This window comes from Nicotiana tabacum, chromosome 23, assembly GCF_000715075.1.
Source record: "Nicotiana tabacum cultivar K326 chromosome 23, ASM71507v2, whole genome shotgun sequence".
Classification (NCBI taxonomy): Eukaryota; Viridiplantae; Streptophyta; class Magnoliopsida; order Solanales; family Solanaceae; genus Nicotiana; species Nicotiana tabacum.
Window position 1 is genome coordinate 69,931,718 of NC_134102.1, and position 12,585 is coordinate 69,944,302.

The 12,585-nt window shown below is 36.1% G+C and overlaps 2 protein-coding genes across 4 annotated transcripts; both read left to right on the forward strand.

Moving 5' to 3' along the window:
- Positions 1-1,692: 1,692 nt before the first annotated feature.
- On the forward strand, positions 1,693-6,279 carry LOC107802800 (growth-regulating factor 4-like). 3 transcript variants are annotated; one of them, XM_016626373.2, is made up of 4 exons: positions 1,693-2,296; positions 2,986-3,364; positions 5,447-5,913; positions 6,014-6,279. In XM_016626373.2, the coding sequence occupies exons 1-4, from the start codon at positions 2,083-2,085 to the stop codon at positions 6,019-6,021; spliced, it is 1,068 nt and encodes a 355-aa protein (XP_016481859.1). In that variant the 5' UTR covers positions 1,693-2,082; the 3' UTR covers positions 6,022-6,279. The 3 variants fall into 3 exon arrangements, with proteins under 3 accessions (XP_016481859.1, XP_016481858.1, XP_016481857.1); XM_016626372.2 differs by having other exon boundaries at positions 1,693-1,905; positions 2,023-2,296; positions 5,447-6,279; XM_016626371.2 differs by having other exon boundaries at positions 5,447-6,279.
- Positions 6,280-7,998: 1,719 nt separating this feature from the next.
- LOC107802797 (uncharacterized) lies at positions 7,999-9,933 on the forward strand. The gene has a single exon (XM_016626368.2). It carries the CDS (start codon positions 7,999-8,001, stop codon positions 9,931-9,933), a length of 1,935 nt encoding a protein of 644 aa, XP_016481854.1.
- Positions 9,934-12,585: the final 2,652 nt, after the last annotated feature.

Consider the following 12,585-nt stretch of genomic DNA (forward strand, 5'->3'; position numbering starts at 1 on the left):
TATATATAATTGCTCTTCTTCTAACTCTTAAAGAGTTAAGAAGAAGGCAAGCCTCGCGCCGCCGTCGCTCGCTCGGCTTCAGTCAAAGATCGATTGACTGATTAATATTTTTGGACAAAATTCCTTTCAATTATTTAATTAATTAATAATTAACGAAAAATTCAATTCGGATTCGGCTTCGGATTCAGATTCGGATTCGGTCAAAGATCGATTGATTGATTAATTTTTTTGGACAAAATTCCTTTCAATTATTTAATTAATTAATTAAATAATTAACGAAAAATTCAATCCGGCTTCGGCTTCGGTTTTGGTTTCGGATTTGGATTTGGATTTGGATTTGGTCAAAGATCGATTGATTGATTAATCTTTTTGGACAATTTTTTTTTAATAATTAATTAAATAAATAAATAATTAACGAAAAATTCAATCCGGAATAAGCCCGTTTTCTTTTCCGGATTATTTTAAATCCGTTTTTCCGCAATATTTTCAAACAGCCTGTTCCAACAGCCATGGCTATTTCTGAAATGTTGCAAACCTTTTCAGAAACAATGCCAGCAACTCTATAAATATACTTTGAATCCCAGAATCATTACTTACGAAATTTTCTGATCTTCTTCTGCACAAAAAATCTAGTGTGTTTTACAGCTTTCGAGTGGCTCGCTGTTCATCGGCGTTTTGGGTACCAACACTCCGGTGAGTTAAATTGTTCTATCCTGGGAGGATATATTCCAGCACATCGGGTGCTTGAGGGGAATAATTCCCTTAAGGACACACTGTGTATTCAGTGGGCTCGATTTATTCCTATACTATTTTTTCAGAATTTATTTCGTTAAACAAGTATTACTAACTTTCTGTTTTGTTTATATATTTCAGAAAGTTTAATGGTTTAATTGTTTATTACAGCAATACAGATTTATAACAATCTTAAGGAAATTATTTTATTATATTTTATATTTTGTTTGTGGAGATTAAAACCTATACCATATTACATCTCGTGTCAAATCGGCACGAATAATAAAATTTATACTATTAATTTAATTGTTGTAAAACTAATAAAATGTTAAGTTTTTAATATAAAGCTTTTGATAACTAATGTAATGTTTGGTTTTCTAGAGTTTTATACCATTGTACATAAAGTTTTAGAACGATTAAAATTAATAATGTAAATTTCACGTTGCAACTAAATGTAATCTTAAATTTTATCATTGAGATTAAATTATGTTGTACAAGTACAAGCCCACCAAACTAGTCTTTCTTGTTTTGGAGCTTATTCCTTAAAGAAAAGATATTTCACCTCCTTACTCAAAGAAAAACAACAAGATCTTTTGTAGGTCATTGTTGAGATCTTAAGGACAAAGTTTGCATCTTTGGGGTCATGATAACAATCACATGACCAAAGAGAAAAGAGTAAGGGGTGGTTACATCATTGGACCACAACAAGACATATACATAATTCACTCTACCCCACACCCTTTATTCCCATGTCCCAATGCTTCCTTAACCATCAACACTCCATTCTTAAACCTTCATTCATTAAACTCCCTTCTGTCTCTTCTCTTCATCTGATAAACTACAATGTGAAGCAATGAAAATACTAGAGCTAGTGTGATTAATCTAATTTATTAGTATTTGTCTTCTTCGTTCCCTCTGTTTCTTCATCTGCTAAACTACAACGTCAACATTGAGAAATCTCCATTTAAGTAATCAAAGTAGTATGTAATCTAATGAACATCATTAATTTCCAGCACTTCCATATTACTATTACTATCACTTTGTCTCTTCATTCACTCTACTTTAAAGTTACTTAAATCTCACTTCACTTTATAGAGTATGTTTTTTTGCCTTTTCCTCTCTCTGCTCTCTCCTTCCATGCTTGTCCAAACCCTAGATCTGTCCCCCTCTTAGGTAACCTCAACAACCTTTGCTTCTATATCAAAGAAAACATTTCTCTCTCTCTCCCTCTGACCTCTGTGTATATTTATTTATGTTTGTGTATTAACTGCTGTTTGTGTTGATTTCTAGGTGCAGCTTTTTTAGTGACAGTGAAAAAAGTTGAAAGTGGGTAAAATATTTTGTTGGGAGATGAGTGGCAGCACCTCTACATCAGTGGTGGGGGGAGGGGGGTATGGGTATGGTTACCGGCCACCATTCACGGCAGTGCAATGGCAGGAGCTGGAGCATCAGGCAATGATATACAAGTACCTGGTGGCAGGTCTACCTGTTCCACCGGACCTCGTTGTTCCAATTCGTCGGAGTTTTGAAGCCATCTCTGCTAGGTTCTTTCATCACCCCAGCTGTATGTTTCTTCTTTCTTCTTCATTTGCCACTGTCTTTTTTTCATATGTTCGTGAAGAATTGATGGTTACTTCACTTTGATCTGGAAAAGGGCTCCTTTTTTGGCATTCTTGTCTACTTTCTGTCTTGTTATGAATTTGCAATTGTTACTTTTTTGTTTGTATTTAATATGTACATACATGGTTTGGCTCTAGGAGAGACTTTTTTCGTCGGGGTTGGCATCTAGTGAATTATAGCTTTGTTATTCTTTGTGTCAATGTAGTAGAAACACACTTGTTTTTGCCTTTTTAGGGGCTCATCCGATGTTTATTTAAGTTGTACACCATCATGAACAGTGGCACATCCAGAATTTTAACTTGATGGTTCAATCTCTTAAACTCTTAGACTGAACTCGCTATACTTTTAAAATTGTGGGTTCAGAAAATAATATTTGTTGAAATTTTGTTTTTAAATCCGCCGCAGATCATGTATAGTTTACAGATGTGCTTACTTTCGATGCCTATGTATAAGTGCTCCAGTAGTGGGAACTTTGTGTTTTGGTATGCTCCTATTTCATTGATTTCTGATTGCTGTGTGGCTAATCAGATCTTGCTATATATTTTCTTTTGCCGTAAAAGGACTTCTTGAGGGCAGTGGTGCGGCTTTACTACATTATCTCGGAGCTTAATGGTTTGTATATTCCATGTGCAGTGGGCTATTGTTCCTATTACGGAAAGAAGTTTGACCCTGAGCCCGGAAGGTGTAGAAGGACTGATGGAAAGAAGTGGAGGTGCTCGAAAGATGCATATCCTGACTCCAAATATTGTGAGCGGCACATGCATCGAGGTCGCAACCGTTCAAGAAAGCCTGTGGAATCTCAATCTGCTTCCCAGTCCTTGTCGACTAGTATGTCGCACATTACTACTGGGAGCAGCAATACAAGAGGAAGTTTCCAAAGTAGCAGCTGTGGAAGTTTCCAGCACATGCCATTATATTCTGTCGCTAATTCAGAAGAACTGAATTATGGAAGCAGTGCAACAAAGTTGCAGATGGAGCTCGTGTCCTATGGAATAGATAACAAGGACTATAGGTACCTCCTTTTTGTCTTCAGTAGGACACTAGGACTTCTTTTCCTTGGCTACACTTGTCTTGGTGTTCTTGTGTTACTTCGACTACTTTGTGGCCTAAATTTGTTTTTCCGTCAGTTGGCATATAAACTTTATTACTTTGATAACTGAATCTGTCATCTGAATTACTCCAACATGTTGCTTCAAGCCTTGATCTTGGGCTCTGTATCATGTGGTCTAACACTCTACTTGTTCCAATGAGTGATTCTATGTTTTGTCCTTTTTTTTTGGCTGATAAATATAGAAGTTTATCGGAAACAGCCTCTCTACCTCCGCAAAGTAGGGGTAAGGTCGCACATTACCCATCCCAGACCACACATTGTGGAAATATACTGGGTATGTTGTTGTTGTTGTTATTTTGCTGATAAAAGATAGAAATGTGAACTCAAATCTTTTACATCAGGAGGATGCCATATAGGACTTGGGAGACTATTATCATGGCACAATGTTTTTTGCCCATTTTTTGTCTGCTTATGACCCATTTTTGTCGCCTGTAAGCCTTCAGTTCATCTTTCCACTTTTGCTAATTTGAGACCTACCAGTTCCGTAAAATTTGAGGGCCTGATAAGTTATTATTGATCCACCTCTAAAAGCTGTTTCCTACTCCCTCTGGAACTGTTTATCTATCAAGGTCCTGACATGAATAGGTGCAAAAAGACTGATTATGTTCTGATGCAGCAAGTCATATCATAAGCAAGATGATAAATAGTGAGGGCGAAAATTACAAATAGCTATTGAGCCTCACGTTTTCCTTTTAAATGTAGCATTGGCCCTTCAGGTATGTCAATTTTCAGGTCAGAGTTGTGTTGTGATCCTGTATCTATGGTTGGATCCTGAGTGGGTATAGATATTTGAGGTGCCTGTGTGAGTGTGACGTCGCTCAAATTTCATGCAACATGATAACATTCGTGTGAATGCTGGTGTCGGTTGTAGGGTTGTGTCCTTGAATGTGCTTTTCTTGCTACTAAATGGCAATTGTTTCTTGCCTTGTTTCTTTCTCTTGTAAATGAATTGCACTTATCCCAGAGAGAGTTGCATAACCTAATCGCAGGAATATTTATCAGACAAAAAGGAAATAAAATTTTGATTTGAATTTCGATCAACTTTGGAAATTCTGTCTCTGATAATTGAACACCATTATAAGTAACATTTAATATGCATTTGTATTCCATTCTTGGAAATCTTCAGACCATTCTGGAAGTTGCAATAAATAACATACGCCCGAGATTATTGGCTGTTATCAATGAAGGTAATAGAATATATTTTCAAACACATCAATTTTAACACGTTAAGTTTAGTTTTTTGGAAGTTGGAATGCATATATGCTTGCCTTTAGTTGTACTTACAAGGAGGAGTAACATCAATATATGCATGCAAGAGACCAAAGGCTTCTCCTATATGGACTCTAATGTTATGTCAAAACAAGAAGGATAAAGTATTTTCCAGTTACTTATCAAGTCATAAGCTAGTTCCATCTAGGCAGAGTATGTGTTTATTAGCATGAAACTGCCGAGCTCAGTGATGGAAGGTTGGAAGTGTTTTGAACTACGACGATAATCTTGTATTTTTCACAGGACTCATCTCTAATGATTTGGAGAATGACAACTCAGTTTTAAATGGTGATTACTTTACAGTTTACACCAACAGTAGTCTGCCATATTCCGACTAATAGCATATGGTGCTGAAGGATGCATATCCCGTGCTTACTGTGCATCAGCTCCCTTTGTGTTTATGTCACTCCTGCCTTATCTTTATTTCTGAGTGCATTCTTCTTTCTTTTCTTGTGGGGTTTCTTTTTTTTTTTTTTGGGGGGGGTGGGTTCTTTTGATCCACCCTATAAGGAAGTTGACAACAAAAATCTTGGCAATTTGAAGAAGCTCCGTTTACTCTTCTCATGCCCTTATTCTGATTAAATGTGTAATTGTTTGGGTAGTTTGCCTTTGTCCCTTTACTAATACTATTCTTGGCTGCAGTCAGCTTGTATTGCCTTTGGAGAAATAAGTGTTGTAACATCCAGTTTCATCTAATGCCAAAATGTATCACAGGTATCTCCATGGAATTGCTCCTGATGCTGATGAGCATAATTTATCTTCAGAAACTTCTGCAACTGTCAGAAATTTAGGGATGGGGACCACCATGGACAGCACATGGGTATTGCCTTCTCAAGTTTCTTCAAGCCCCACGGCGAGACCAAAAAATGATTCTCAGTTGCTGGGTAGCTCACAGCAGATGCATCTACCTAATCTACTTGAGCCAATGATTGATTCAACAATTTCAAAACGACGACACCAGCATTGCTTCTTTGGCAGTGAAATTGATTCACCTGGAACAGTAAAGCAGGAGCAGCAGTCAATGCGCCCTTTCTTTAACGAATGGCCCACTGCTAAAGAATCGTGGTCCAACCTTGATGATGAGGAATCGAACAAAAACAATTTCTCCACTACACAGCTCTCTATATCCATTCCAATGGCTCCTTCTGACTTCTCTTCAAGAAGTGCTTGCTCCCCGAATGGTGAAAATTGACATCCTTGGAAAAATAGCTTCTCCCATCCTACTGGTTTAGTCTTTTACAGCAAGCTTATTGATATCATTTGGTTTTTTCTTGGCTGTAGATGCTTGAGGGAGCTGCCGCTGTAAAAACTCAGCAGTCTGGTGCTATGCAGATGAACCGACATGCTAGTACTAACGCGTCATCTGCTTGTATGAGCTTTATGTAACCTTCATGTTGCTGGAACATTGAGTTGTTCCATGTCTGTGGTTGATTTTCAATTTTCAACGATGTTTTAAGAAAAAACAAGTTGTCTTCAAATGTTGCCCGTGTTCGTTGTCAAAAATAAATGTATTTTTACCAGTCTTTCTGCTGGTGTTTAGATGATGATTACTTTGTGGTTTCAATATTTGGTTGCAAATCATGTGATTTAGTTTATAGAGAGATTGATCCCTCAAGGAAACTTTTATTTCATTCTCCATTTTGTTTGACTTATTTTTCATGGTAGCCCTCTAGAAAGGAAAAAGGCTTAATTTGGAGTACTGAAGTAAAATCAAAGAGGCACCAATGAGTTTCCATAAAAATCACAACAAAATCGGGATTGAAAAAATAAAAGAAAAAGCACAAGGAATTTCATTAGAGAAGATATAGCTTTGGAAAAAATAAATAATTTGCAGTAAAATTGCACGTATAGTTGGTTGGAAGGAGATCTTCTCTCAGTTGGGAAATGGGTGAGAGCCATTTGGATTAGAAGTGAGATGTGGTTGAATACATCAAGAAGGAAAATAAGGGTGTGTTTGGTACTATTTTCCTTGGAAAATAGGTGATTTTCTTGCGTATTTTCTGGTGTTTGGTTAAGTAGTAGAAAATATTTTGAAAAATATATAATTTAGGCAAAATCTATATAAGACGAAATGGATAAAGATATGGGAGGGTGGTAGGTCCGAGTTTAGGGGGCAGGGTGGTCGTGGGAATGTTAGGGTGTGGGGGTGGGGTGAAAAATAAGTTGGGGAAGATTGAGAAAGAGTTTTGAAAAATAATTTTCTTCCTTTTAGTAGGAAAGAATAAGTTCATAAGGAAAATATTTTTTAAAATATTTAAACCAGCCAAAGATAAGAAAATTAGAAAATATTTTTTTCGTACCAAACACACCCTAAGTGAAAGCCATTTGGATTAGGTGAGATGTGATTGAATAAATCAAGAAGGATATTTTTTACCGATTCAATCTCATGGAAGTAAACTATATTTACTGTTTTTTAGCGAGTTTTTGACTAAAATTATCCCTTATCTATGGGAGTAGGTTCATTTCTGTCCTTCAAATATAACCCAGAGCATCTTTAATCCTTTAACTTTGCTAAAGTAGAGCATTTTTTGTCTTACTAACAGAACCAACTTAAAGACTAACGGTGCTAACCCATGTGACACTCACGTCACTTTATAAAATACTAAACCCACTAGTAAAAGATGACCAATTCCATTTGCACTTTTTCCCAACTCCATCCGCAGATCTACCCATTACCAAAAACCCTAGCCTCTCAAAAAAGCTTTGATGACTGAAACAAGAAGATGACTCAAAGTGAAGAAGCTTATTTATTGATCTCCAGCAATGATTATTAGATGGCATGGTAGTGAAATACCCAATTATGGTAAGATTTTAGCAAGAAATACCGTTTAGATTTTCATCAAACTGAAGAAATTGTGAATTATTTTTTTTACTGTATGTTGATTCAATTTCTAATTCTTTAGTTTATCTAATGATTATTATATAACACATGACAACTTCAATTAGCTCTTATCATATAGCCTTAACATAAGTTTTTTTAGCAGACCCTGCATATGAAGCTTTTTTTTCAGTGTAAAAGTAACACATGGTGGTACGATGAAGCATCAACCTAGCAGATATTACCTTGGGGGACGTGTAGATTTTATTGATTATGTTAACTATACGGAGTTGAATCTGTCGCAATTCAAATCCATGACAGAACTATGTGGTTATGAGAGAGATTCTGTTACTTTTTGGCACAAGTGCGGGAGGTACGGGAATGGAATGCACTTGTTTCTACTGATGTAGAAGCTACTCCTATATCCAAAAATATTCCAGATCATAAGATGGTTGAAGTGTACTTTGAACATCTTGATTCATATATTGGAAAAACTATACATACTAATGAAGTTAGTGGAGCAGAACAAGAGAAAGAAGTAAATAGCGAGCATTCTTTGACTGATGATGAATTTGAAGACTCAGAAAATGATTTTTCAGAGTATAATGAAAATGTGAATCATAGACATGAAGTTAGTGAAGAAGTTAAGAAAAAAATGGCTGCTGAAGAAGGTGATATAGATTGTGTTGACTCGGATGATACAAAGAGTTTAGATTGTGACTCTGACAGTGAGAGTTTCAACTTTCCGATGTTCAATCCTAAAACAGACGGGGATAAACCAGTGTTGGCATTAGAATTGACATTTGAAAATAAGCATGAGTTCAAATATTCTGTAATAACTCATGAAGTTAATGAAGGAAAGTACATTAAGTGGTGTAAGAATGATAACTCAAGAGTTAAAGCAAATTGTGGTCATCTAGATTGCAAATGGGAGATTCTAGCATCAAGAATGCATCGAGATAGAACATTTCAGATCAGAACATACAATCCCACTCATGATTGTAAGATTTGGAATCACCGTAACAAAGCAATCACATCTTCTTATATTGCACAAAGATATCTTAAGGCCATAAGCTCAAATGGGTCTTGGGCAATCGGTGCATTCAGAGATCACGTTAGTGTGGAACTAAGAGTTCAAGTGACATTATCACAATGCAGAAGGGCAAAGAAAAAAGCACTTGCACTGATTGATGGAGATATTAATGCTCAATACAAGGTATTGTGGAACTATTGCAATGAAATTAGGAGGACAAATCCAAATACATCAGTCTATATGAAGTTTGTTGAAAATGAGGTGCCCGACAAGCCTAAGAGATTCCAAAGAATCTATATTTGTTTTAGTAGTTGTAAAGAGGGGTTCAAGAGCGGTTGTAGAAGAATAATTGGGGTGGATGGTTGTTGGCTTAAGGGTCCAATATATGGGACTCAATTGTTAACTGCTGTTGGGCTTGATCCGAATAACAATATCTTTCCGATAGCATATGCAATTGTAGAGAAGGAAAGAAAGGAATCGTGGGAATGGTTTTTGAATTATTTGAAGCTTGACTTAGACATTGATAACTATGGTACTTGGACCTTCATGTCAGACAAGCAAAAGGGTTTGATTAAAGCGTTCAATGAGGTATTGCCATATGTTAGTCATTTATTTTGTGTGAGACACCTCCATAATAACTTCAAGAGGACCGGATTCAGTAGTATTTCACTCAGGAATGCCCTTTGGAAGGCTGCAAAGGCTACAACAGTAAAGTGGTTTGAGGATTGCATGGTTGACATCTTTGATATAGATTCAGAAGCTGTTCATTGGCTCAAGAAGAAGTCGCCTACTGAATGGTCTAAATCTCACTTTTTTGAAACTGTGAAATACGATACCTTACTCAATAATATGTGTGAATGTTTTAATAGTATGATCATTGAGGCTAGAGATAAGCTGATTATCACTCTATTGGAGAAGTTAAGGTATCACCTTATGACAAGGATGCAAGCAAATAGGGATAAAGGTACCAAGTGGAATGATGGTGATATTTGCCCTAGGATTAAGAATGTATTGCACAAAAATCAAGCTAAAGCAGCTGAATTTATTACCAGGAAGTCAAATGAATGGAATTATGAGATAATAGGAGCAAGCATAATGAACAACTGGGATGTGGATTTGCTAAATAGAAAATGTAGCTGTAGGAAATGGGATCTAACAGGAATTTCTTGCAAGCATGCCATTGCCGCGATTTGGGCTAAACATGATGACATTAATTCATATGTGGATGATTGTTATAAGGTAGAAACTTATAGAATGATCTATGCCTTTTCTATTCTACCTATGAATGGTCAAGAGATGTGGCCTAAGTCGAATAACGTTCCTCTTTTGCCTCCACGATTGGAAAGATAAAGTACCAAAGGAAGAAAACAAAAGCTTCGCAAAAAAGAGTCTGATGAAGTTGGAGCAAGTAGACAAAAAATGAAAAGGAAGCAAACAAAATTGGATTGTAGCTTATGCCATAATCCATGTCATAACAAAAGAACCTGCAAGTTAAATCGTGTGTATCTAGATTCTCATGATGATGAGACGGTGCGACAAGAATCCTCATTTCCTACTGCATCTTCTGCTCATGTAAAGCTTCAGGTATGAGTTTATTACACATATCACTTTATTTAATTATATTAATAATACAGTAACGATAATTTTATTTTTATTGTAGGTAAGAAGAAGGTCTGGCAGCCAGGACTATATGAAAGCAACTCAAGAAAGTAGAGTGACTGGAGATATATTTTTTGATATGTAAGTTTCTGCTTAAAAGGATTGGTTGTTGCCGTTGGAGGTTATTTTTTGCTGCTGAAGATTGGTGAAAAAGAGTTGGGATTGCTGTTGAAGACTATATGGATAGGTTGATACGCCTAGCAGATGGTTGGGATAGCTTGATGCGCATGAAAGAGTTATTTTTTGTCGCTAAAAGACTGGCGTAAAAGAGTTGATTTTAGTAAACTCTTCATTTTGGTTTAACTGATGTAAAGGGCTATTATAACATATTTCTTAAAAACTTAAACATATTTCTCTACGAAGGAGTTGAGTTCAATGAATCTTTATTTTGGTTTGGGTTTTACTTTTGCTTTTGATGTGTCGAGTAAGTGGAGATGATTAAGCATATAAAGTTTAAACTAACTTTGTAAACCGAAAAAATAATGGTTTGCACTATTGATTCTAATAAGTCATGCACATTAATTATAAGTTATTTTGACCTAAGAAATGAAGAAGCAAGAAGAAAAGAAAACGTGCCTCAATCAAGAAAGAAGGAGAGCATTGTTAGTTGAATTCTCTATCTATGATAGTTAATTTAAAAAGATATGTTTTCTACATTAAATACTCTTTGGGTAAAGGTGGGGTTGTCACTATTTTGAACTAATCAAATTTACAGAAACCACAAAGAAATCATTTGAGAAGCTTAAGGTAGTCACCGTTAGAAAATTTGCCATTTCTGTTAGTTTTTAAGTTGGTTCTGTTATTGAGACCAAAAATGCTCTACTTTAGCAAAGTTAGAGGATTAAAGATGCTCTGGGTTATATTTGAAGGACAAAAATGAACCCATTACCATAGATAAGGGATAATTTTAGTCAAAAACTCATTTTTTAGCCGTACATTCATCGTTCATTGCATGTGTAAACACTGTCCCCTCTGGCTTTGCAAGTTAATTTAGTAGACGAAACTATCAACTATGTCCATTTATAAGTAGTTTATTATAAAAATTATTCAATTCATAAAATATTAGTAATATTATCCATCCTACTATGCCCGCAATCCACCTCAACATCTTCATTTTTGCCACTTTCATCTTTTGGATATGAGAGTTCTTAACCGGCCAACACTCAGCCCCATACAATATGGCTGGTCTAATCACCGCTCTATAAAACTTACCTTTGAGTATCAGTGACACTTTCTTGTAACACATGACTCCAGATGATAACCTCCATTTCATCCACCCCACCCCTATATGGTGTGTGACATCCTCGTCGATCTCTCCGTCCCCCCTAAATAATCGACTGAAGGTACTTAAAACTACTTCTCTTGGGGATGACCTGTGATCCAAGCCTCACGTCCATGCTCACTTCCCTCGACTCGGCGCTGAACTTGCACCAGGTATTCTGTCTTAGTCCTGTTCAACTTGAAACCCTTAGAATCAAGGGCATGTCTCCAAATCTCCAACATTTCGTTAACACCGTCTCGCGTCTCATCAATCAGAATTATGTCGTCAGCGAATAACATACACAAAGTTAGGACTTATTTAGACTTATTTGGGACATTTACGTAAGATTTCCTTATATTTTTGAGTATGAAGTATTAGACCTCTTTAGTCTCAATATGCTATCAGACCAATGAATTTCCTTCTCAATGAGGTAGTTTACATCTTGACTATCTGCATCATGTATGTTAGCTTAATCGTGCTATATATGGACTGAAACCATCCCGAGAACTTGTTATCATCAATCGGCTAATTTCCATTAAGATCTTGGCCTTAAGCAATCATCCTCAGACCATAATATATTTTATATCTAAAGGAATCAAATATCTTGGTTCTACTTGTTTACATTGATCATACTGCAGTGTTTAGCACAAGGCTAAGAATTGTCCTTTATTAATGCCATGTGACTGAGTTTCACATAAAAGACTTGGGACATATGAGTATTTTCTTGGAGTTGAATTAATAACAACAAATGGTCTTCTTTAATTTGTTACAACACAAATTAATGCTTAGTTTATTAACTTCATTGATTGATGCTCATTCATCATTACTTCATGCTCCTTTGATTTTCATCGCAAGATGGTTGGTTGTTTATAATATTGGTCCTTCGCCCGTTTTTCACCACACTAAGTGAAAGAAGATTAACAAAAATAAATAGCAAAACTACTAGAAAGCTAGAATCCCTTTTTAGGATTCATGAACCACAAAATATCTAGAGACAGATGCAGGTCTTTTTGGCTTTAATAAAGCCATATTAGTATTATTGAGCAAGGAGCTTAGTTACTCCTTACGTCCCGTGTCCGCGT